Source organism: Camelus dromedarius, chromosome 27 (assembly GCF_036321535.1).
Source record: "Camelus dromedarius isolate mCamDro1 chromosome 27, mCamDro1.pat, whole genome shotgun sequence".
Taxonomy (NCBI): domain Eukaryota; kingdom Metazoa; phylum Chordata; class Mammalia; order Artiodactyla; family Camelidae; genus Camelus; species Camelus dromedarius.
In genome coordinates this window covers 17191380-17217588 of record NC_087462.1, presented here as the reverse complement: position 1 = coordinate 17217588, position 26209 = coordinate 17191380, and the positions used below count along the sequence as shown (strand labels likewise).

Sequence of the window (26209 nt, the reverse complement as noted above, 5' to 3'; positions counted from 1 at the left end):
GCCATTAACACTGCCCGGTCGTTCCTGTGGCTCTCGCCTCTTCCCGCCCACGCGCCCCCTGGCTTCCCTCTGCACGTCCCCCAGAGGACCCTGCCCGCTGGGAACTTGAGTCACCTGCTTAGCATCTGCTGCGAAGTGGAGATGCTGGCTGCCCTGGACTGGCCGTGTGAACCCGCTGTTCCATGGGAGCAATGAGACCTTTGAAAGATGGGGCTGAAGGCAATAATAAAAGACTTCCTATGTGGGCAGCAGCCTAGGGTGAGCATGAGCTCTGGAGCTAGCCAGCCTGGGATGTAATCCCAGCTCTGCCACTCGGTGATGGTGGGCGAGCCTCAGTTTCCTCATCTACGAAATGGAATCTAGCCTCAGGGTTGCTGCGAGGTTTAAGTGAGATGATACTGGTAACAGAGGCTGGTACATAATGGTACCTTTGGCATGTAGTGTAGGGGTCTCTAAGAGAATATCCAATCCTAGTTTCAAGAAACCAAAATCATTATAGCAGGGAAGAGCCTCAGTTCATAATCTGGTCTAACCTCCGAGCTTCAGGCTACACAGGTGTTCAATGCAATTATCTTGTTTTTTTCCCCCCATTAGGCAACTGAAGTCCACGTTGGTCAATGCCTTGCTCAAGGTCAGTGGTGGCAGGGCATCTCTTTTGCCCTAACAAGGAGTAAGGCCACCATGAACCTGTTCTCTTCCACTGCTGGCTGTGAGCATGATAAACAGTGAAGGGTTTTCCAGTGATAGCCACAGGGCCTGGGAGCATGTCAGGGCCCCAGAGGACTGGTAGACAGATTAGGAGACTGGAGGCAGAGGCCTGGAAGGGTCTGTCCAGGATGACTAACCATTTTTTTTTTCAACTAACAACATAGGCATGATGGTTTCCAGACACAGGCCTTGTCCCCAGGGTGCAAAGCCTTAAGGAAAGAAGGACAGAGTCTTATTGCTAAAGGAGATTTCTAGAAGGTGCTTCCTGGGGTTGCAAAACAACAATGATTGAAGCCTGCTCCTCCTCCCACCTACCTGGTGGTGGGTAGGTGTTAACCAGCCACCCCTCCTCCCAGGGGAGGATAAAGGAGAGGAAAAAGACACGTCCCTGGTAGCAGTTTTGACAAGAGGCTTGGAGGGGAAAGATTCCCCACCATTGACCAGTCAGTGGACTCTCTGACGTGCTTACAAAAGGCCAGGCAGAGGCTGGTCAACTTGATCCAGGTGGCACCCTGCCATGTGCAAATGGGGCTTACTCAGTTGCTAGGGAGGGACTGCAAGCTCCCTGAAGGCATCTTAGGACCCATCATGGGGTGATGCAGAGAGAGCGGGGCCAGGCACCTAGGATGCCTGGCCTGCTGCCACTGGGGTGCAGGTAAGCTTACCTGCCTTATAAACTGGGTTTCTGCCTCTGATTTCACTGGAAAGAGGAATTCCCTTGCTCATTCCTGCCCCCAAACACACACACACACACACACACACACACACACACACACGTTTGAAAATCATTATCTTCAATTCTAGCTCCTTAAGGGTAGGGACCTTGCTCAATAAAGTCTGCTGCCAAAAAAAGGAAAAAAAAAGTCAAAATAACTGAACAGATTTTAAGGGTAGCAGGGTAGGAATCATGACTTATTGATTTCTGAAACCTCCATATTGCCCTGCATACAGAATATGTGCAACAAAATGTTTCTTAAGTGAATGAATGAATAAATAATAGGCTGATGGACTGAATGAATGAATGAGGGAAAAGTTGGGGACTGCAGGACTCAGGGTGGTGAGACACTGAAGGGAGTAAAGTCTGTTGTAAGGTCTAAACCCGTGGCTTTCAGGTTAAATCAAGCCCACAAATGAAGCTGACTCAGTCTTCATAGTATTAAAAATTCTTTTGGATTAGTTGCCAATATTAAAAAAAAAAATCTAAACACTCTTTTCTTGAAACGTGGGGAGCTCTGGCAGCCTGGGGCCTGCACTCCCACTTGCTGGGGGCTGGAGGCGGCACCTGCTTTAGACACGGTGGGGGGGCCTGTGCAGTCCAGTCCAACACGGCATTTATATCATCTCTCGACCCCTATAAGCATCTCAGTTTGCACCCCACCCACCCACCAGTGTTTTTCAAGCCGCAAATTACAACGCCTCAGTGTATGGCAAAATCGATTTAGTGGGTCATGACCAGCATGAAAAGAAATAATCTAAGAATATCAGAGGGCTATTACACATAGAAAGAGTCCGCACCGCCTTGTGAAACTTTTGTACGTTAGGTAATAATATAATGTGTCACTGTCACAAAGTTGGAGGACGCCTGCTCTACATCACATCTCAGGAGAAAAACGTCTGCAAGCCTGCGCATGCGCAGACGCTGGTAACGCGATTCCCCGGTGAAGTTCCGCGGTAAGTTGGTTTGCGAGCCATCTCCCCAGATTTGCTACTTTGGAAAGTGGTGAGATCTCTAAACAGAGTGTTCTTGGGGTGGAGCCCAGGCGCCCCAGGGTGTCCCCCTTTGCCATCCCCCCACGGGTAGCTGGGAGAGAGACCAGAAGCAGAGAGGGGAGGGCCCTGTGCCCCCCACCCCGCCCCCCATCCCCGGGCCCCGGCTCAGCCCCACCTCTCGGTCAGCGCCTTGCTCTGCGTGTCCCGGGCCGCCTGCAGGTCCTTCTCCAGCCGCTTCCGGGCCATCTCCAGCTGCTCCACCTCCCCCTGGGTCCACTTTCGGGGGCTGATGAAGCGCATCTCCTTCAGCAGCTCCTCCTTTTCATTGATGAGGATCAGCCGGTCCCTCTCCGAGTCCAGCACTCCAGGCCAGGCCTCACTGTCCAGCTTGGCCAGCTGGATCTTCAGGTTGGCGATCCTGCGGGGCCGAGAGGGTGAGCGTGACCGGTGCGCCCCGTGGCATTGCAGGAGCAGGCTGACAGACCGCGTTTCCAAGGTTACGTGGTCCAAGAAGCCACCGCATCCTCAGAGAGATTTTTGACAGCGACTGATCAGCATGTGATCTCATGGAACAGATTTTTATCTGACACACACATGTGGTGCCTACCACATGCCTCCCATGAGTAGGCTCTGCAGGGAGGGGCTAGAGGCTGTCCCCTTGCCCTAAGGGACACTAAGCCTGACAGAGCAGAGGTGGATTCTCACCAGGCAATAGCCTTCTACCACTAGCGTGGTGACCTTGGGCAAGTCCTTGGTCTCTCTGAAGGGCATATCAAAAGTTCCTTCCCTGTGGGGTTATGGTTGAAGGTTTTATGACATAATTCATCAAATGTCCAAGTGCAATACTGGGCACACAGCAAACAAGGACTCAGGGGATGTTTCTGCTGCTACTGTGGTTATTCCCTGGCTTAACCACATCTTGGGTGTATAATGCTGGGTGCACACCCTGAGTCTTATATATAAGAAAACAGCTATTCCTCCTTCCTAATTGGGGTGAAAATGAGCAATGATGTGTTCAGTGTGTCTGGCACCTAAGTGCTGAGCCAGTGGCCCTCATGGGTCCACCACAACGACAGCAAATACTGCTGTAGCTAACCTTGTATTCTCAGTCCAGAGGCGGGTGGTGGCACTGCATGAACCACCGCAGACTTGAGGTCAGGGGCCTTGGGTTGGAGTCATGGCTCTGACTTTCTTAAGAAATTATTGAGGTAACACAAGCTTCTAGCACAGTGCTTGGTACACTGCAGGCCTTGACAAATGTTACAGGAAGGCGTTGGGAGCCCTACCCCTTCGCTGCTTTGAGACTCAGTATTCCCATCTGTATGGTGGGAATAATAATGGTACCTGCGAGGCAGGAGGGCCAGATGAAAAAGTATCATTAAGAGCTCTTTAAACAATGCCAAGTGCTATCGAGACATTAGGTATGATTATCTTTGGATCAAATTAAGATTCCCATATTGCTAAGAGTACTGCCACAAATACTTCACAGCAATCGCGTGATCCGTTAGGATTTAGTCTTTGCAAAGTGCTTTTTAGCTGTCACGCCCTAGCCTCACCCCATCCCTAGAGGGTGGATGAGACCTGGTGGTTAACCCTCTTAGAGAGATGGCCAGGGAGGCTATGGCTCACCTAAGAGCGCGGGTCACAAGCACGGCCAATACTTATTGAGATCCCCGGCCTCTGGACCCTCAGTTCAATCCTGTCTGCAAACAATGTGGCCAAACTCTTATTTTATCAAAACACTGTTGGAGGCGAGACCTCCATGCTGCGTAGTGACAATTCCATACAGAGAAACACATCTACATTTGCTCCTTCCCTAGCCAAGTGTCTCGGCAGGGATTCTCAGAGTTAATTAATTTAAATTCCATATTCACATACACAGCAATGCATCAAGACTGGCTTTGGGATAACTTCGTAGCTGTTGTTCTCCGTCCAGCTGCTTTGAGGATAGAGTGGTGTGGCCAGACCTGGCAGGGGATCCGCTACACGTGGGATGATGAAGGGATGATTGATGCTTCCTTGGATGTGCTTTCCGGTGGTGCTGTCCCTACACCAGTGCTCCTCAAACTTTGAGCCTTAGGAGAAAACTACTACACTCACTCCTCAGAAATGCACACATGGCAGAATTTGGCATACAATGATCAGACCTTGCATGAGAGCCACCTGCCCTCCCTGCATCAAGACCGCAGCCTCTGCTTTCCCATTCAGCTGGCTGCTCTGTCCTGTACACTTACACTACCTTTGGGAGAAGGTGGATGCACAAAGCTAGATAAAGGCAGTTGAGCCAGGAACCCGTGTGATGAGAAGTTTAATGGCTCAACCCAAAAGGGAAGTGCTCAATTCTTTTGTTTCTCCATAACTGATCACCTAAGACAGGCATTACTGCAAGCTGGAACAGATCGAGGGTTCAGAGTGGTCCCCTTCAGCGGGGACAAGAAGTGGTTGACCAAGTGTAGAAGTTGTGCTGTTTTGCTGGACCTCTAGGGGGAGCTGAAACAGTGCACAGGGCGTATTTTTCCCCCCACCTGACCAGTATCCAATTTCTCCTTCTTTTGTTAACAATATTCCAAGTTTTCTTTGGGAAATCAGTCCTCTTGTACTTTCAAGTTACTTGGTTCCCACGAAGCTGACCTCAATCTCCTTCCCAGAGTCGGGCACATGACTCATGCTTAGACCTTCAGAGAATTCTAATTCCTCTCACACTGCAACAATGATTGCTTCTCTCAGAAAAGCCAGGGGGTCTCAAGCCCAAAGTTTGTTAAAACTATTGGGCAAGGTATATCCTCCTTCTGCTGGGGTTGCTAACCTGATAGTATATGAGCCTAGAATTGCCGGGGGTCATCTTCCCACTTGGATAGGGAAGCCCGTCCACACAAAGGCAAGCAGGGTGGAGAAAAGGAGTGAGACTGAATGTATGTAACATAATTTGAACCCCTGGATCCAGCTGTGCCTGAAGCTAGGATATCTCAGGACTTTAGAATTCAATAAGCCAACAAATTCTCTTTTTGGCTGCTTCTAGTGTCTATAGGATTCCTGCCATTGCTGCAAAGCGTTCTACTGCTCACACACTGTTGGCAGAGGGGCAGGGCTGGGCACTGCCACACTCTCCCTGGCCTGGCTTAGACTGTCCACGGGCTGGGCAACGTAGCCTAAGGAAGAATGCATGCAGTATGTTTGGCTTCATCCACCATCATTCCCTGAGGGTTCCTTCCCAGTGAGGCTGGCTCAGTGTATGGGAAGATCATGGATCGTCTATGGTTCAAATGTGGACTCTGCCACCCCCAAAAGGTCCTGAAACATCTTAGATCTTACCTTTCTCTTCTCCAACATGGAGATAATATGAGATAAGTTATGCTACAAGGTGCCTTTAAAGTTAAATGAGATGGTGCACGTACGAATGTGATAGTCCATTGTCTGGATCATTACAGAGGCTCTAAAAATGTCAGCTTTGATTACTGTTTTAATGTTATTTGTGTCAGTGGAACTCATCTGCTTAGGATTCTGTGAAGCCCCACGATATTTAAAGTCCCTGGGGTCAGCACAGTTTAAAAGCACAGCTTGCTCCCAGCGGGGCAGGGGACACTGAAGAGGGCAGTACCCATAGTCCTTTTAGCCTGTTGCTAAAACCCCGGCTATCCTCCTTCAAACCAAACTGCTTAGAGGATCATCGGAAAACCTTGATTTTAGAAACTGAGGCTGGCAAGTGGAAAGATGACTAGGCTTTGAGGTTTGAAGTGGGTTCAAAGCATAGTTCCACTCTTTATCCAGCCAAGTGTCCCTGGTTCAGCCATTTTCTCTCTGAGTTGCAAAAGAGGATTAAAGTATGAAGATTATAACTCGTACTCTCACAGTCATTACGAGGATTAAACAAGATGAGGTGTGTAAAAAGCCAGGCACACAGCAGACACTCTGCAACCCTAGTTCCTGTTGGAGCCACCCTGCCCACAGCCCCCAGTCTCTAATTACCTTCTCTTAGTCTCTTCATAGCGAAGGCGCAACCTGACCTTCTCCGCCAACTGATTGTTGCTGCTGGTGCCGAACTGGAGGAGAGAACAAGTCGGGAATTACACGGCTATCGTGGCCAATGCTGAGCTGGGTTTCAGGCACTCATGAGAGACTTGACAGCTTGTGTGGGAAGTAGCTAAAAATAGCCCCCAATTATTGAGCTGGCTGTGTGAATCTCAGGGAAGCTAGTTAGGGAAAAACACTTTCCTTCCTTCAGGCATGGGAAGAGCCCCCAAATCAGATATTTATCCCTTCTAGAAGAGAAGCCAAGAGCCCAGAATATCATCCTTCAGCCCCAAATGGCTTGGAGCCCATTCAAGCCACAGAAGCATGGAGGACAGCTGGTCAGGAGGGAGCAGGGGCAGTCAGTACATGAGAAAGCCATCCTCGGCGTGCTGGGAGGGGGTCCACCAAACACTCACGGAGCCGGCAGGGGCAAGTGAAGCACTGAGTGAGGGAGAAGAAGGTCCTTGAACTTGAAAGAAGGTACACAGTTCCTTCACAGATACTCTGGCCCACAGGTGGCTTGTAGCTGGACACCTGGGTGGTGCGGGGAAGGGGAGGGCAGCCCCCTTGGCCATGTCAGTCTATCAAGGGCAGCAAGAAGCTACAAGACTCATCCCATCAGACATGAATATAGTGTTTCCTGTTACAACTACAGAAACCAGACAGAACAGCAGGTAGCCATGGAGGCTGGCTCATTCAATGTCACCGGCTCTAGGAAAACAAAACTCTTCAAAGTTGCGGATTGCTGGGGGTCAGCGCTGCTCTAAGTCTTTCAGGAGCGATGCCTGGCCAGCACTTGCGCTGCTCATTACTGTGACTGGGCTGAGGTCTGAACTGGGAGGCAAGCAGCTGTCTGAAAGCTACATGCCTGGTTTGGGGATGAACAGGAGGGAAATATCCCCTGTTCTCCAGCTGGTAAAAAAACAACAGAATGGCGCTGCAAGTTATCACGAAGGAAACCAGGGAAAGACACCAGGTCCTTCAAACATGCTTTCTGTGCAGTATCTAGAGATGCGAGCACGGTAGCCAGGCAACGCTCAGGTCCATAGAGTCAGGGCTGGCTTTTCCTCCACCCCATCATCTCATGTCCTCTGGAGGGCCAGGAGTCTGTAAGAGCACGAAGCTCCGGAAGGCTGAGGCAGCAGCCAGGCCCAGAGCGAGCCACTGGTCAGCTCCTCAGGTGAGTAACAGGAAGGCCACTCCGTCCCTTGGGACCCCCAGCAGCACACACTGCCTACTCACACTTCCTGAGATGTCCGTCTGGGAGCTCACATCCAGGTACTGTTTCGGCAGCGGGAAACCCGAACTCTCCAGAGAGCTGCTGCTGGACCACAGGTCAGAGTGGGACCCTCGGTCGGTGCGGAAGCCGTCCTTCAGCATGGCGAGACTCTAAGCGGGGAGGGCAGGGTCAGCCGCACACCCTTTTGGGAGGGAGCTCTGGGGTCTGTCTCTCCCTTTGAATTTAGTAGGGAACCACACTCACCCCAGACATCCCACTTATCCTGTAAAGAGCTACTGGTGAGTGGGTACTCGAGTGGGTACTCATCTGAGCGCCAGGCACTGTGCCGGGCCCTTTATGAGGGAGAAATCAGTGAGGACGCTGGTTCTGGAACCCCTGCTCTGCTCCTTCCTAGCTGTGTGACCTGCTCTTATTGATGAACCTCTCTGTGCCTCACTTTTCTCTCCTGCAAAATGGAAATCGTCATGGGTCCTGTCTCACAGGGCTGTCGTACTGATTAATGAGATGACCAGCGTAGAGCGCCAGTTCAGTCAATACTCAGTAGCTGTCAGCTTTCCCTAATCTTAGTTAATCCTGATCACTGTCCTGAGAGGAACGACCTATGATTATCCCCATTTTACCCAGGAGGGAGCTGGTACGTGGAGAAGCTGGCAGCTAACAGAGCCAGGATGCGGTCCTGGTCTGTCCGACTTCAGACTTGGCAGTCTTAACTGCCGAGCGTGACCAGAACACGCCTCACTGTCCACCGATGCCTCGCCTCAGTGTGTTCACTGCGCCGCTGCCCTGGGCAGGAGCTCTGAAATGATTCCGTTTGTCATAGAGTATAAAGCGTCCTTCACCAAGTCATTTACAGTCTCTGACCTTGACTGCTGATCTGCTGATGGGAACGAAAACAGGGTATCTCAGTGGTCAGGGCAGTTCCTCTGAGCGCTGGGCGGGATTCACAGAGGTGAGGAACATGGGCTTCCAAGTCAGGTGAGCACGGTTTGAATCTCGGCTCTTCTACTTATGCCCTGAGCTGTGCAGTCTTTGTCTGTGTGATGGGGAGAAACTCGCGCTGATGTAAGAGGTGAGGCATGGTGCGTGCATAGCGCTTGGCGCGACTGGCTGACACGTTAAACCCTATCTATCGCCATTTGTTCAGATCCCATCACACGGCTGGAACACGCAACGAAATGCTTACAGAGAGGCTACATTTTGATGTCAAGGTTAGTGATGTTGAAACCACCTCCCTCCATTTGGTTCTGTGCTAGAGCTGGTGGGCGAGGACATGGCCTTTGGACTAGACCAGAGAAGAGGGCTCCTGTTCCCACCCTGCCATTTACACTAGCTGTGTGACCTTGGCCAAGGTACTTGGTGCTTCTGAACCTCCATTTCTTCCTCTATACCATGAGACTAAAAGCCAAGAGAACCAGTGAGGAGCACTCTGTGACCTGGCAGCGTATGGAAAGTGCATGAGCGCTGGCACAGAAGGGCGCTCAGGAGAAATGCTCACGTCACGCAGGTACCTTAATGAGGTCTTTCTTCTCCTTTTCTCCACAGGTGATGGCCCTTTTGATGGCTTTTGTTTCTCTTAAGACAGCCTGAGCCTCGTCCAGTTTGTAGCTGCCCTGAGCGTCAGACATTTTCTTATCGATTCTAGGAGAGTCAATGGGAAAGATCAAAGTTAGGGTGAGTGATGGTGTTTCCCCAGGGAAAAAGAACAGACCACAGTGCTCGGGTCCTGTAAGAAGTCCCCTCTCTGTCCCGCCTACCCTTTTCCCTCTAGGTCCTGCCTATTGGATAAGGCACAGAAGGTCCCTGTCAAATTGCAATTGTCTGCAGGGCTGCAGAAGCAATGCCATTCTTAAAGCCAACTCTTACAGGAAGTCTTCCCTGATTACCTCCCTGAGTCCTCCAGGCTGGGCTCGGTGTTCTCATAACACATTGCACGGAGCTGTGACACTGTACTCAGTACGCTGTGCTATAATTAATAATTAATGTGGCAGTGTCCTGGACTTGATATGACAGGCTTGAGTATATTTGAGTAGTTTTAGTATCTGGCATAGAACAGTCCGTCCTTTTTTTGTTTCTTTCCTTTTAACGTTTATTTATTGAGTGAAAGATTCTTTAGATTCTATAGAACTTTAAAAATTTCAAAAGCTTCAGACACATGATTTCATTTAATCCCATAATAATCTTTCCTCTGCCACCCCTAAATGGCCCCTCACCCCTCCCCTCTCCCCATGACAACCACTGGTCTGTTCTCTATGAGTCTGTTTCTTTTTTGTTTTATTCACTAGGTTGTTGTAATTTTAGATTCCACATATAAGTGATATCATACAGTATCTGTCTTTCTCTGTCTGACTTATTTCACTTAGCATAATGTCCTCCAAGTCCATCCATGCTGCTGCAAATGGCAATTTTTCATTTTTATGGCTGAGTAGTATTCCAGTGTGTGTGTGTGTGTGTGTACACACCACATCTTCTTTATCCATTTTTCTGTTGATGGACATTTAGGTTGCTTCCATATCTTGGCAATTATAAATAATGCTACTATGAACATTGGGGTGCATGTATCTTTTTGAATTAGTGTTTTTGTTTTTTTCAGATATATACCCAAGAGTGGACTGGCTGCGTCCTATGGCAGTCCTATTTTTAGTTTTTTTAGAAATTTCCATACTGTTTTCCACAGTGGCTGCACCAATTTACATTCCCACCAACAGGGTACATGGGTTCCCTTTTCTCCACATTCTCGCCAACATTTGTTATTTGCGTTCTTTTTGATGACAGCCATTCTGACCGGCGTCGGGTGTTTTCCCACTGTGGTTTTGATTTGCATTTCTCCAATGATTAGCGATGTTGAACATCTTTTCATGTCCGTGAATCTGGGTCTCTGGACCTCAGGATTCTTGGGGCTGGATCATTCTTCGTTGTGTCAGGACTGTCTCAGCTACTGCGGGATGTTCAGTAGCATTCCTGGTATCTAGAGACTAGCAGCATCCTGACCTTGAGCTGTGACAACCAAAAACGTCTCCATGCTTGACCTAATGTCCTTTGGGGGAGAGGAGCATAATCTTCCCTGGTGAGAACCACTGCCTTTCACAAGCATTTGTTGAGTTAACAGCCACTGAAGGCAAGGTGAGAAGGATGAAGGACTCCCAGCCCTACCACTTAGCAGAGTGCCCTTGGGCATGGCCCTGGAGCACACGGACCCTATTTCCTCCTCTGAGAAAACCTGGATCATGTCATCTGGCTGGCCCATGTTCATGCAGCTGTGAGGAATGTCAAATGGGGTAAGGATGGCACATCGGGGGAGGGGCTAGGAATCACCGAACAAATGCGAGGACTATAATCCATCCTGCAGAGCTTATCGGCTCATCCGCGCCCTACACACAGGTTCATTTTGATGGGCGAAGGTGGGGGGAGAAGTAAGTGAAGGTCATGGAGGTCAGACAGATCAGAGACGGTGCGGTCCAAGGCCTCTGGGGAAGGAGGGCTGTGCTGTGGGAAGGTTCTGAAGGCAGAGAGAAAGTTTCACTGCTTCACACTTTTATCAAAGGCTGGGGTGCGGTTTCAGTCCCCGGTGAAGAAAAGGAAGATTTACGGTCTGAGGGAACACCACAAACTCATTATTTCAGGATGAGAAACCACTCACGGGCATTCCTTTCTGATTTCCTGCTAGAGGCCACACTGTCCCGGGCTAAAAATAACCTGAGTGGGGAATCACAGGTCTTCCTCCAGGCCTCATGGTCTCCGCGTCGGAGCAGGCGTTCTCAGCTCGGCCCTCCTTCTCCCGTGATTTCAGCCTCCTCCGTGGAGGGAAAACAAAGCCCCAGTCATGTCTTCCACTAAAAATAGCCTGTCTATTCCTTTCAAGGACTTGAGTCTGGGCAAGCCTGCCAGGTCGGCTAAGACGGGTCTCAGATTCAGTTTGAAAAATCAGTCTAATGGGAGCGTTCCCGACGGAGGCTGGACCAAGATGCTCCCTGGAGGGGAGGATCCCCCCAGAGCGAGGGTCCAGGACCGAAGGTCGCCCTGCCCGAAAGGGGGAGGGGGTGCAGGGGAGACCCTGTTTGCTAGAACAAGCCTCGGGGCTGGGGGCTCTGGGGACGGGGCTGTACCCAGCTGTCCTCTGCCGACAGAGTGAGGATGGCTTTGAAATCCTCAGCAGGAAGAGACAGAAGCAGTCTGTCAGCCGGAGCTCGGGCTCCTCAGCCAGCCTCTACCTGATTGCTCTTGGGGGCCTTAGCAACCCAGGCTCCGGAATTTGGCTCCGGAGAGCAGCTCGGAGAGGGAACACTCCTGGGCTTGGGGAGCGGGGGAGGGGAACAAAGGGTTACCATTATGTACTCAGTGAATGAATCTTTTTTTTTTAAGGGAAAGAAAAGTTGTGTGGTTGGTGGGGAGGAGAGAGTGTTGGGGGGATGCTTGAATTTTAGGATTTCCAAATTACACAGCTGCACTTCGGAGACTCCCACACCCAGGAGCCACAGGGCAGCCACGGAGAAGCAGGGCAGAGGCTCTGACGGCAGCCTCTTGGTCTTGTCCGGACAACGCTCACCTGGGCAGGGTGGCCCTGGGGATGTGCCAGAAGATGCTGTCCTGCCCTCCTCCCACAGAGATGGCATGCCTAGTCTTTCCTATTTGCGAGGGCTCAAGGCAGCTGACGGGGTCAAATCCCAAGCTTTTGTCTCAATTTTTCTTTTCGGTCTCTTCTAAGAGGTGTTCGTTAATCTTCAGCAACCGTTTTTCTTTTCAAAACTGAGTTTGCTGATCAGGAACCAAACAAATGGGTGTTTCACCTTCCCCCATGTTCTGCAAAGAAAGGACACTAAGACGTGGCTGGATCACCCCCCAATGGACTCTGAAAAGGATCCCAAGGGAGAGGAAAGGGACCTCATGTTTTCTGGGTCTGGGGAGGGGGCTATCTGGGATGATGCCAGGAAGGCAGGTATTAGGGCATGAGCTTCAAAATCCAAGAGTCCCGGGGTCCAATCCCAGCTCTGACGCTCACTAGTTAGGTCATCATGGGCACATTTTCAGCCCCATGAGTGCCTGCGTCTGTAACATGAGGCTGAACAAAAACTGCTCTTAAGGGAGTAGAGACGAGGAAGCGTGGTGACAGGCGCACACTCAGCACAGCCTCTGGCCCGGGGCGGACGTGATGGAGTTCATCTGAGTTCCTTTCCAAGTCCAAGCCGGCAACCAGCTAGACGTCGCCACCCCCTTCAGCTCCCTGGGCTTGCCATGGGTTTACCAATTCAATGTTTTCAATCATTTATTTTTCAGATAAAGAAAACAGAAGCTCAAGGGGGTTAAGCCACTTTTCCATGTTCCCAGGGAACTGAGATTTGAACCTAGGCCATCTGCCTCTTGCGGCCACATTCCTAACCCTCGACGCCAAGGTGTGCATTAAAGCAGAAACCCTCCTCCACAGTGAACACGGGGCCCGGCTTCCGGCTGAGGAGCGTGGGCAGGCCCAGCGCTGTGGTCTTATCTGGGCCTGACATCACAGGCAGCCGGCCAGGCCGAGGGAGGAGGAGAAAAAGGAGGCTTGTCTTTGGGGTTTCAGCGTCAGCTTACCAAACGACAAGAATTTTCAATGCTGCTACAGAGTGACAAAGTGGTAAAACAGGTTTGTGGTGGCTCGGAGAATAATGGGAAGTGTTCTAACCAGAAGCTCCTGAGAATCACGGCGGGGGGTGGGGGGGGAGGAAGGGAGGGGAAGGGGAGGGAAGGGCACCTGCGCTGAGATGATGTGGGACTGAGTAGTCCTTAAACTATGTGCTTAGAACCCACTCTGCTACCCAGTGAAGGCCTGAGGCTGCTATTTGCTTTGCAGGAATTTTCTAAACTCACATCACTGCCCTCAACTGTCCTTGGCACCACTGAAGAGTGCCGAGAAGCATAAAGCATGCGCATCCCTTGTCCCAGTGAGATTAGAACTTGGTCTGAGAAACAGAAATTGGCATATACATACCTACGTATGTAAATAACATGTATCTATATAAACACAAAGCCATAACATATAATACAAAAATGTATCATACACAATCTGTAATACAAAGTCACACATTCTCGTACCTTGGGTTGTGGGGGAGTCACAGTGGCTTACCTGGGCAGTGGGGGTTTGGGGAGCAGGGAGATGTAAGAACCAACTGGACCCTTAACTAGTGGTCACAGTCCCCTCGAAGAACAGGGCTTGGAGACAGACATCCAGAGGTTTGGAGCTGTGACCACAGTGTGGTGGGAGTGGACTGAGGTCCAGAGAATTAAGAAAAGGTTTAGTCAGGGAGAGGGAAAAAGCAAGTGTCTACAGAAGCTGCTGCCTGTGCAGAGGTGGCTTCCCTGGGAATCTAAGTGGATCTCCCTTAGAACAGAGAAATCTACTGGCTGGCCTCCTTGGAGCTTCCAAGAGGGCTACCAGGCACCTCTAAAATGACTGTTCCCTGAGCCCATCAGAGGTACTGAATGTGATTCAACGCATAAGTCTCGGTGATATGTGTGGTTATTAATGGCAATAAGCTAATACTGTGAACACTTACTGCGGGGCTCAGGTTCCCCATTTATAAAATGGAGTGAGCTAACAGCGCATTCCGGATAGAGCTGTGACGATGTCACCCACGCAGAAACACTGAAAAGTGGGAGGGGAGGGTGTAGCTTAGTGGTAGAGGGTATGCTTAACATGCATGAGGTCCTGGGTTCCATCCCCAGTCCCACCATTAAAAAAATAAATAAACCTAATTATCTCCCCCCTACACAAATAAATAAACAAAGAAAAATTGAAAAAAAAAAACCCCAAAAAACAACACTGAAAGTGCTCCCTGAAACAGAGGAACTGCTCAGCAAAATCTTAGTATAATCAGGGAATGACAATTAACACGTCTTCTTTAAAAAAACAACAGGGCTGTATTTTGCTTGGCTTCAAGCCAGCTTCTAAAAGTGAAAATTACATTTGGTCCAAGTTCTGGAAACTCCTTAAGTCTCCCATAAAGCACAGGGTACACTCTTTTAGTAATTTGTTCGCTGCGGAGGAGGTCCTTGTTCCCTCAGCGGAGCGCACCAGCGAAAGCCGTTGCTCACTTTTAGGGGCCCTGGAACGGGCTGGTTTTGTTTGTGTGCGCATCAGATTCCCCCGGATCTACTGGAGGGGATGAGACAGGTGCACAAAAATGCCCAACAAGACCTGCCTCCATGACTGGCTGGCAAAACTCAACAGAATGGGACAGACTTTCAATGGCTTTGGATGTCCTCGTCGGAGGACGATGAGAGCTTTGTGGTCTGAAATGATTCTCCTTTGCTTTTTATAAACCACAATCCTTGGTGACAGGAGCTTTAGTAAGTGCCAGTGGAATCGAATAGAGAGCCCCATTTCTAGAAGGGTGGACAGAGACTGAAGGAGAGGGAGACAGAGAGGGCAGGAGGGGAGCACGGGTGGGGGGCAATCTCTGTGCTCTGCACTGCAGGGTGGACTTACTTCTGCAGGGTCTGAAAGCCACGCTCTTTGAACTGTAGCTCCTGCTGGAGATGAACCATCTCTCTCTTCAGCTTGTTAACCTGGACGGCAGAAGACCACGCACAGGGCCAGGTCAGAGGTGGACTGGAATTAAGCCCCAAGCTGCCTTCTCTTCGAAGGGGACCCGGAGTCCCCCATAGCCTCGGCAATGATGACTCAGGTCAACACCCCCTGGGCTCCTCTCACTGGTGTTGTCTTGGTCTCTGCGGCCGGTATCCCAGCCCAAGTGTCCTGCAGGTCACTCCTCGTCAGCACTTGCTCCAGAGAAACAGGAAGTGGACTGGAGCCGGCTGACCTGGGAGGGAGCTTGGCCTTCCCACTGCCTCGCTGGGTGGCCTCTCAAGCCATCTCACTTCTGAGAGCCTCCCCTCCCTGCTCTGACAGATGAGGATAATGGCCATTTCCTGGGTTGTGCATTACTTAAAGCAGGTAATGGGTATGGGGGCGCTGTGCGTGGAGGCGAGAGGTGATGCCCTAACTCGAGAGGTGAGACATGGCCTGGGAGCCAGCTTCAGCCTGCAGGAATGCTCTGCGTGCCTTGCAGTGTTATTAAATCCTTAAAAATTAGTTGCTAATAATTAAATATTGAGATATTTCTGACAGTAAGCCTAGATACACAGTTCTTTTCTAAAAATATTTGAAGACTTGCCAGTGCGGAGCCCACATTCCAGCATGGCCGTAAGAGCACAGGGCTGAAATTCCATGACCCCTTTAGATGGGGCACACCCCTCTAGGGTCCCCACTACTCCCTACTCTGCCTCACCCCCAGCCCCCGCCCCCCTTCCTTGTCTTCTTGCAGGCATCTCAACGTGCAGAACCTACTTGAACTTGCATTAAGCCAGCGTTCACAATACTAACTTCCCCTTGAGCAAGTCATTGAGCTGCTGGTCCTCAGTTTCCATTATCAGTAAAAGGGGACTAAAAATATCTATCCCCTAAGGCAGTCGCGAAGTAATTAAATACGACAATGTCGAATAAGCACCGGTGAGGAGGACAGCACCCCACAGTCAGAACTTTGGGGGCAGCCTTGAGTCCCCTGGGACCTTGGCAAGTTACTTAGACCCCCTGCTTCCCCAAAACCCCCTCCAAGCCTCTGTTAGCTCATCTTTAAAATGCAGGTATTGACAGGAGCTACTCCATGGGGTTGTGGAAAGGGCATGAGATAATAATACTCAAAAAGCGTTTAGTGCTACGCCTGGTAAATAATACAGCAATTGCTTGTAAGACGGTGGCTGCCGTTAACCGTTACTATTACTAAGACGATGGCTGTTACCACGTCTACTGTTAGTACTGATGCCACTGCCTGGGTGGAGCATTTACAGTGGTCTTGTGGGTGGACTAGTTGCCTAGGGTTGCTTAATGACCACCCCCCATCAATAGTATAAGCAAAGGGGACCTACCCGGGATTTTGCAGTGGCAATTTCAGCTTTCAGGATCTCAGGGTCATACTTAGAGCTGGATGATGAACCAGAGACCACTGCAATGAAAAAGAAAAAGAAAATTTCTGTAGAGGAAAACATATTTTGGTAAAGTTGGCTTATTTGGCCATCTAGAGCAAAGCTCATTTTATGTAGTTACTTATTTAAATTAATTCATTATTTTTTTCATGGAGGTACTGGGGACTGAACCCAGGACCTCGTGCATGCTAAGCACACGCTCTACCACTGAGCTGCAGATTCCCCTTATTTCGCCATCTAGGTAAACCCAGAAGGGAATGGCTATTAGGGAGAAACCTAAATGTCCAACAAAGGGGGATGTGTTAAAACAAACACGGTACACAGATAAAATAAGGACCATACAACTTAAGTGATTCAAAATGATGGTGCAGAAGAATACTGAACAAACCTTACTGTTACACGGAAACACTAATTTACAAAAGACTACAAAGAAAGAATAACTTAGATTCATAAAATATACACAGACAACAAATGTACACACACACAAAGGCATCTGGAAAAAGACTGGAAAGAAATTTACCAGAAAGCTAATACTGCTATCTAGAGATTTAGATGATGAATAATATTAATTTTCATCTTTGTATTTTTCCGTCTGCCGCATTTTCTAACACATATGTATTTTTAATCAGAAAACGATTGCTAAATATATCATTTATTTTACTTTACAATATTAATGTACATTTGAAAAGGAAAATAAATTCCCTGCAAAGCTATCACCCTAATACAGTTATCTTCCCTCCAAGTTACCTCCCAGTGTTTACCTACAGTTCTATCATGTGCAGACATACCTCAGAGATACTGTGGGTTTGGTTCCAGACCACCACAATAAAGCAATTATCACAATAAACAGATTACTGCAATAAAGCCAGACACACAAATTTTTTGGTTTCCCATCGCCAATAAAAGTTGTGTTTACACTCTACTGCCATCCATTACGTGTGCAATAGCATTATGCCTAAAAAATGTACATACCTTAATTAAAAATTACCTTCTTGCTAAAAAATACTAAGAGTCATCTGACAACGCAGGGTTGGCACAAACCTTCGATTTGTAAAAACTACAATATTTATGAAGTGCAATAACATGAGGTCTGCCTTTAGCTACAATCTTACTGCATTTACAAAACAGTATTTTTTTTATGGCTTAAAAAAGATTTTAAGGCTTACAAAAAGGGACACAACAGAGACATACGGTTAAAGTAAGGAAAATGAGACAGAGGCAAAACGAGAGGGCGGAAGCCAGCGGGGACAGGCGCGAAGTTAGGGCTCATCGCGTACCGTGAGGTCCCACTTCCTGACCAGCTGCCACAGACCTGGCGCCGAGCTTCCTAACTGCTGACATGAAGAGGGAAACGGGCCCCATGTAAGATTCATGTTGTCTTCAATGTAAACACAGCCCCGCTGTTTAGGAAAAGGTCATTCATTCTTGGTAAGGGGGCCAGAAAAGCCTTTCTCCCGAGTCCTTAATCCCACTGTCTGAGCACTTTCCTCGTCTCCCATTTCCATGTAACATCACCTGAACACCGTGTGTGTGTGTGTGTGTGTGTGTGTGTGTGTGTGTGTGTGTGTGTGTGCGCGCGTGCTCCACATGAAAACTGACAAGACATTTTGCACAGTCTTGCGTGTTAAGTGTGCAATGATGGGGATGGGGGTGGGGATGATGGGGATGGGGATGGAGATGATGGGGATGATGGTGATGATGGAGACTGGGCTTTACCAGAAGAGAGGAGTGGCAGGAACACCTGGGTGGGAAGGATCTCGCAGACCCTGCTGTGAGCATGGAACAGGGCCTCCAGACACGTTTCATTTCCAATTAGAAGCTTTCATTTCCTGTGCTGTACTTCCTGCTGGACTCAGGGATTTTGGGGAAGGACCTGGTTGGACACTCGGCTGGAGACATGACTTAAGCAAATTCCCCGGACAGGCACTTTTGGACAAAATGTTAAGGTACTTAACAATAGTTGTTACCCGCTGATAGTGAGTAAAAATGTGGTGAAAAGACAAGAAGAGTCATCAGTGAGGAAATAAGAAGGGAGGTGCCCGTTCTGTGAGCACCTGGTCCAACTAACCGCCCCGCTCATCCATGCACTGCCGGACTTGGGTCTGCACGTGGGGGAAGTGTTACGGGGAGCGTGTAGTGAGAGCCTGAGAAACATGGCAAGACCTGCCCCTAACAAGGAGAGGGTGGCCGTGGGGACCAGCACCGCCAGGGCAGCCTTGTGCAGTGCAGGAGCGTTCCTAGGGCACGCTCAGAAACCCTGGAGTGCAGGGGACCCAGAAAAGAACACTCTGCCAACTGGGCCACCAGGGGCTTGAATGATGAGCTCTGGAGAATCACTGTGAAATGCACTGTTGTTCCCGAAGCTGCCGAAACGGGATGTGACCTGTTTATTATTTAAGTAAACTTTTTGCCGAAGTAAAAAAGACATATGGAAAAGTGCACAAATTGTATGTGTGCAGCTTGACGAACTTTCACAAAAGAAGCACGCTCAAGTCACCAGCACCCCAGTCAAGAAACAGGTCATCAGCCTCCCTTCTGTGTCCATGTCCCCTTCACTAACCCCCCAACAAAATATTTTATGTTCAAACAGGACCTTAGAGACCACCTTTAAGGTCACATCTTTTTATAGGTTTTAAATTTTAGCTTTTATTCAAGTTATATATGAACAGTTGAACAGCCCCACAGGGTCCAAGATGTGCTATGAAAACAGAGGACTCCCCAGTCCACTTCTCCCACTCGCTAAAAAGGAACCACGTCAACCAGTTCCGCCAGTTTCCTGGGCGTCCACCTCTGTGTGTCTGATAACATGCATGTATCATTGTTTCTTGATTTTTTTTTTTTTTCTTTCAGTTTTAGGCCTGATTTACTGATTTCTCTCTCTGGAGGATGGAGTCTTAGCTTCACTCCCTCTCCCTACACCACGCAGCGCTCTCCCCTCCCCCCCGCTCCTCCTCCTCCTCGGAGATAACTCTGGCCAGAGCAATCAGTGTTAGCATTACTTTTACTCTGCAAACATTATTCAGGGCCGAGGCACGTAGCCAACTTTGCTTACTTTTTCTTTCCAGCACATTTTTTTATTTTGGGTTGTTTTTCCTGGAGTTAATCATTATCATTTTTATGCTTGCTTACTTTCTACAAATTTACCCCTGACTGAATCTCGCCCTCAGCCAGTTATCTAAACCTCCTGTCCCGGAGTTCCTCTCTTGGGCTCTGTCTCGCCAGGTGTGTGACAGCTCCGGCGTGTCCTCTCTGCACAGCTGGCATCCTGAGAGCCCCTCTGTGCCTCTCTCCTCTTTCCTAAGTACCACATCCTTCCCTCTGTGACCTCCTCCTCATTTTGGTAGAACATCGCTTCCAGGAGCTTCTGGAGAAAGGAGCCATGAAGGAAATAAGCTTTTTGAAAACATGCATGTCTAAAAATATCTTTATTCTCACCTACACCTGATTAAAGGTAGTTTTGCTGGATATAGAATTCTAGGTCGGACATGATTTTCCTTCCAAGTCTGAAGGCGCTGCTCCACCGTCTCTCAGGGTTCCAGTGTTACTGCGGTGAAGCCTGGAGCTATTCTGAGTTCTGATCATTTTTGTGTGACCTGGTTTTTCTCCCTGAAAGCTTTTAGGATCTTGAATCATTCCTAGTGTCTGAAGTTGGACAGTGGTATGTCTTGATGGGAGTTAACTTTTAATCCATTGTGTTGAGTGCTCACCGAGCCCTTTCAATCTAAAAATGCTCCTCCATCGGTCCTGGGAATTTTTTTCTGAATTATTTCACTGATCCTTCTTCCCCTGTTTCCTCTGTTCTATTTGGAGGATTTATTACTCAGATTTCTTGACCTGATGCTCTTTTTGGTTTTTTTTTTTTTTTTTTCTCTTATTTTCCATCTCTATGTATTTTTGCTCTGCTTTTTAGAAACTTGCCTGAGTTTTTAACCTTCCAGGCTTCCTGTGGATTTTTCATTTTTACTCTCATACTTTAATTCCCAAAGGCTCTTTTTGTTCTCTGAAGGCTCCTTTTCATAAAATGTAGCATCCTATTTTAGTTTCATGGTTGTACAGCTTCTCTCAATGCTTCCTTCTCCAGGCATACTCCCTGTTTCCTACAAGGCCTCCCCATCACCATGTGTTTGTTTTCATCACTGTTGTTTATGTTAAGGCTTTCCATGGACATCTGGAATCCCGGCTGTCTGCTCACACTTAAGAGTAGGGGCCCCCAAAGCCGCCTGGAGTGCAGCTCGTTGAGGATGGGTTACACGATGGACTGTGGATCACGTGGTACATAATTTGGCTGGACTGTCTCATCCAGGAACCCTCACTGTCAGTGTCTTCACATCTTTTCTCTTTACATCTCTTTTCTCTGAAAAAAGAAACAGACTCGGATTCTCTAGACTCTTCAACTATTCAGCCTCACAGGAGGTAGTAAGCAGCCTGACACCTGCCTGGGAACCAAGTGGTGCATGCGGGTGGGGGTCTCAATGTACAAGTCCATGTTCCCTCCATCACTGTTTTCAGTGTGGGGCACCTCAGCTTTGAACTTGTCTGTATCCTGTCATTCAGAGATTCTGTTTTACTCTCTCCAAAAAATACACCTCTAATTTTTTTGCCAGGGTGGGGATGGTCAGGTGCCTGGCTGGACCGATTTGGGGAGGAGATCTGGTGGTCTGTGTCTCAGAAACAACTTTCATCTGATCGTCTTGATTCGCGGCCTCCCCGGTTGACTCCTGCTCCCGGAGACAGCGCTGCCTCCAATTCCCAAGGCGTGCGCACAAGCTCCAGGTGGACCAGAGAATTGGTTTTTCTTACGACCAGCCGGTTTTCTTTTTCCTCAGGTCTATCAGACGGCTTGCCACCTGTCCGTCTGCTTTCCAGCCTCCACATTTTATTGCTGCTCTTTTTCTCCAAGGCTCCCTGTCCTTGTGCACGGATGCCTGAAAAACCTCTTATCTGATACTTTCTTAGTTTCAGGAATGAGTGAAAGCACGTAGGCGGTTCAAATGGCATTTTTAGCTGCAAGGTTCCCAGTGATTGATTTTTCAAATGGGAAACCAAGATCTAGAGAGAGGAAGGAGCATGGTGCGGTCCCAAAGAACCCAGTTCTCCTGAGTTCACATCTGTCAGAGGACGGGAGGACCCCAGTGTAGCCCCAAAACTTTTGAATTTGACTAGCTGACTTGGATCAAATTAAGAAAACTGTTTTTGAGGTCAGACACTCTGGGTATAAAAGCTAGTGCTACCAGTTTTTACCAGTGTGGCCTTTGGGAAGCTACTTTCCCTCTCTGGCCTCAGTTTTCTTATCTGTAGAATGGGAACAACACTATCTTGCAGGATCATGTGTATGTGTGTAGAGTGAGGTTACTTTAAACAAGCATATTTCCAGCATATTGCCCTGCAGAAATTTAAAAGATGTACATTAAATGTTAGTTCTCTTCTCCTTCCCCATGGACTTAGAGATTGCACCAGAGAGGACAGCAAAGTATCCAGCCCCAGGGCAGGGCCCCACCTGTATCCAGGCCCTACAGTAGCCAAGGCCAGGTGGCAAAACTCTCACAAGCCCCGGCAGGCCATCTGGGATATAGTGAGGCATGTGACCTCACTGGTCTGTCAACTTGCTGGAGAGCTTGCCGTGGAAGGCAAACCTGGCTTGTAAAATCCAAAGAAAGTCATGAGGCGGCTTGGGTCATGCGTCTTTAACTGGGATGCTCGGGCTGGGGGATGCGCCAATCCCACACTGGCTTGGATCTTAGCTCTAGGTATCTGAGATGATCCCTTCTTCAAAGTTCCACACGGTGGTGTCTTTGAGCCTGATGGAGCGCTCAGTAGCGTCGGAGGTCATGTGACAGGACTGCATCTGTCACTTCCTACCACTCACCATGCATTTATTCTCATTGGTTCCAGGGATCTGTTAAAAATCTTTGTCATTTCAATGCCAATGGATGAATAAATGAAATAAATACTGTTATTATTTATGGAGAGCTCAGGAACGTGACAAGCAATACTCCAAGTACTTTGTATTTCTTAACTAATTTAAACCCCTTAACCCCCCAGTGAAGGTGATACTATTATTGTGTCAATTTTTTAGATGAAGAATCTGAGGCAGAGAGAAATGGGATAACTCGTGCAAAGTTACACAGCTAGGGAACTGCCTATCCTGGACTTGGATGCCTGCAGTCCAGCCTGAGTCCACATTCTCAAAATGTTAAGAAATACATTTCCTGTCAAGAGAATCTTTATTGAGCCATTAATATGTTCTAAGGGAAATGTGCTGAGTGGCTTACCTAGACCAGTGGCCATTACCACTATCCATCTCCAGAACTTTTTCATCTTCCCAAACCGAAACTCCACCCATGAAACCAAGAACTCCCCACCTCCCCTGGCTGCTGAAGGGCTTTAAACAAGGAGCCAGGCAACTTGACTGGCATTCTGAGATGATTACAAGTGAATTAAAAGGAAATGGAATGAAAATGGCAGATGAATCACTGCAAAGCACAAGTAAGAGCAGGAAAAACAGTCGAAAGGGTGGTGGTTTAAACAAGGAGTGGAGATGAAAGGCGACAGGTAGATCCGAGAAGCACCGAGAGGCAACACAGGCAGGACTCTGGGGCCATTCGCTCCTCCCTGCAGTCTTGTCCGCGGTGGGGGTGCTGGTGGCGGGAGGTACTCACAGCTGACCTGGGAGCCCAGCTTGTGCTCCCAGACGGCATGCAGCTGCTGGTACTCCTGCTGCGCGAGCTCCAGGCGCTGCTGCTTCACCTGGTAGATCTCCTTCTGTGCGCTCAGGGCCTCCTGGGCCACCACCAGGTAGTCCTTCAGCATGTGCTCCTGCTCCCGCCGCCATTGTACCCGGGGGTCCTCAATCTGAGTGGTTTCTGCAACAGAACCCAGAGACCCTGGGTGAGCACTTCACAAATAACCTGCTGAGTTGGTAGCCTGTGGTATCCACTGCCAGAAAACAAAAAGCCGAACAGAGAAAATCACAACAAATGGGAATGGGTTAAACTTAACCTATTAAACAACAGAGACTTCATTTGGATTAAGCAAACACACACACACACACACACACACACACACACACACACACACACTCTCACACAAAAACCGGGATCAGTTTCCAAACCCAAAGTCAATCTTTCTGAGAACAGCCAAGAGAAGGACCAGATATGAGTTCTCATCTAGACAGAGAGGCTCAAGGACATTTTAGATGCTCAAGGTTATCCATTTTGGCAAAAAGTAAAGGAAAGTAAAATAAACATTTCACAGGATATGAATAAATACCCTGCTAGAAATGTAAATTAGAACAGCCTTCCTAGAGGGCTACCCGATCATGAAAATTAAGAGCTTTAAAATGTTAATACCCTTTGTCCAATGATTCCTCCTATAGTAATTTATTATAAAAGTAATAAATTCAGGCAGAGATGCATTTGTACAAAACAACAACAAGAATAATAGTAAGCACTTATTTAATGTTCATTCTATGCCAACCACTGTTTTAATTTCTTCATATCCATTAACTTCTTCAATTCTTACACTAACCCTATAAAGGAGATTATACTCTTATACAAGAGAAAGCTTAGACATAGAAAGGTTAAGTAAATTGTTCAAGGTCACAGAGGAAATAATGACTCAAAGAAGCATGCTATATTTACATAATACACTAAGACAGCCATTAAAAATTATGTCTCCAGAGAAAAATTTAAAAAACAGAAAGGTGCTTATGATATAAAAGTAAGTAAAATCACTAAGTGCAAAACTGTATAAATAATTTTGTATCTAACAAAATACACAAGCACATTCTCAAAAACTTTAGCAAATTATCAACAGTAGGTATGTCTGGGTGGTAGGATGCTTTCCTCTTCATTCCCTTTCATTTTTAAAAAAAAATTATGTGTACCATAAATATGTACAGTGATATTCTCAAAAAGGTAAAAAGACCAAAAAAAGGTTTTTAAAGGGCAGCTGGCAGTTGAGCAGACGTAGAAGAGGTCAGAACAATGTCAAAGAACAGATGCCTATTCAAGGTTAACTCCTCAGACATTTCCCAGCTGGTGGGTGGGGCTAGGGGTGACTGACAGCAGGAACTGTCTCATCACCGCCATATGGTAAATCCAGCCTGCGGATAAGTCTTGTTCAGCCTGAAGAACTTTATTAATTTTGAATTGATTACTGGTACGTGAAAACAAGGGGATTTATACACTAAAATCCTGGTCTCTGGCTCTTCCTGATCTTTCAGAAGATGTGGCCACCTTGGGTCCACAATTTCTCTGCTTCATTCATTTACATCATGTGTCTGGACCCTGGGAAATTTGAGCTCGTGACTCCTTCCGTAGGCCCTGTAGATCTCATTCCTCCTGAATAGGCCCAAATGAGCATTTCCAGTGAAAAAAAGAAGAGACGGGGAGACTCATCACAAAGGCAGCGGGGCCATGTCCTCGTATCTACCAATAGTCACTGTGTTACAAGGTGCAGGCTGCTCAACCTCTCTGAGTCTACGTCTCCAATTATTAAAGAGGATAATGGGCCCTGCCTCACTGCTTCCCAGGAAGCTGTAGAGGACTTAATACTCAGGTAAAGTGAAAAAACGAGCATAAAGCCAAAACTATTCACTGAGGGCAGTTTTTGAATTGCTGTGATGAGCAGTTCTTTAAGCTTTTCCTCTTCTGGTTTTCTGGGTAAAGAAAACAAGGTGTGAAGATTGCTGGCAGGGGCCACAAGGTTGCTTCCCACAAGGAAAGCTTTGCAACTCTTCAATCAAGCAAGAGGGAAGAACATTAGTAAGAGAAGGAAAAAAAAAAAAAGAGGGAGGAGAGAATTTATAAAGCTGGGCTGAAGGACTGTGGGGCCTGACTTCCCACCAGCAGATGTAGATTTCCTCGGGGTTCGGGGCTCCTGGGAACCCCTCAGGGGCCAGCCGAACTCCTCTGGCTAACATGGAAAAGAAATTTGGCCTGTCATGGCCAGACTGGAGATGTTTTTTTAAAGGATGTAATCTTTAAAAATTTGTATCTTTTGGAAAAATACTAAAAAATACAACAACAAAAAAAGTCTCACAATTCTACCACTGCAAATTCATAAGATGAGAAATGAGAGTTTCCATCTCTCCAATTGTACATCCTGGAGGAAACTGCCATTAGGAGTCTCGCACACTAACAGATAGTACCCTCTGATCATACACAAACTATACATACGTCTCTATATACACAAATATATTTTTAATGGAATGTGACCGTGTCATATATATTGGTCTGCAATTTGCTTTCACCTCCTAAGGGTACATCATGTTCATTTTTCTTTGTACGTACACAAAGATCTACCTCAAGTTTTATTCTTTTTTCTTATTTTATTACTGTTTTTATTTTTTACCTAACTCGGTCATTTAAGTGGCTGCATAGTACTCCATGGCATGATATTACGGTTCATTTATGCTAGGGTAGTAGTGGTTTCCCAGACCACTACTGGGAAATACATGGATGATTTTCTCTCCTTTTGTTATCACAATCAATGGTGCAGTGAGGATTCTTACAAGCGTACTTCCATGCACTTGTGCGATCAATCCTGTAACGTGGATTTCTTAAATGAGGAACTACCGGGTCA

The 26209-nt window shown here is 47.9% G+C and overlaps 1 protein-coding gene across 2 annotated transcripts in view; it reads right to left on the bottom strand.

The window, feature by feature from the left end:
* The window catches only part of WWC1 (WW and C2 domain containing 1), a 132121-nt gene that overhangs the window by 34208 nt on the left and 71704 nt on the right, over nucleotides 1–26209 (bottom strand). For both annotated transcript variants that reach the window (XM_031437762.2, XM_064480083.1), the window contains exons 3-9: nucleotides 23284–23487; nucleotides 16568–16644; nucleotides 15129–15208; nucleotides 9178–9307; nucleotides 7672–7818; nucleotides 6385–6458; nucleotides 2594–2836 (exon numbers count right to left, since the gene is read on the bottom strand). In XM_031437762.2, coding sequence (XP_031293622.1) covers nucleotides 2594–2836; nucleotides 6385–6458; nucleotides 7672–7818; nucleotides 9178–9307; nucleotides 15129–15208; nucleotides 16568–16644; nucleotides 23284–23487 — 955 coding nt within the window. The remainder of the gene's footprint in view (nucleotides 1–2593; nucleotides 2837–6384; nucleotides 6459–7671; nucleotides 7819–9177; nucleotides 9308–15128; nucleotides 15209–16567; nucleotides 16645–23283; nucleotides 23488–26209) is intronic.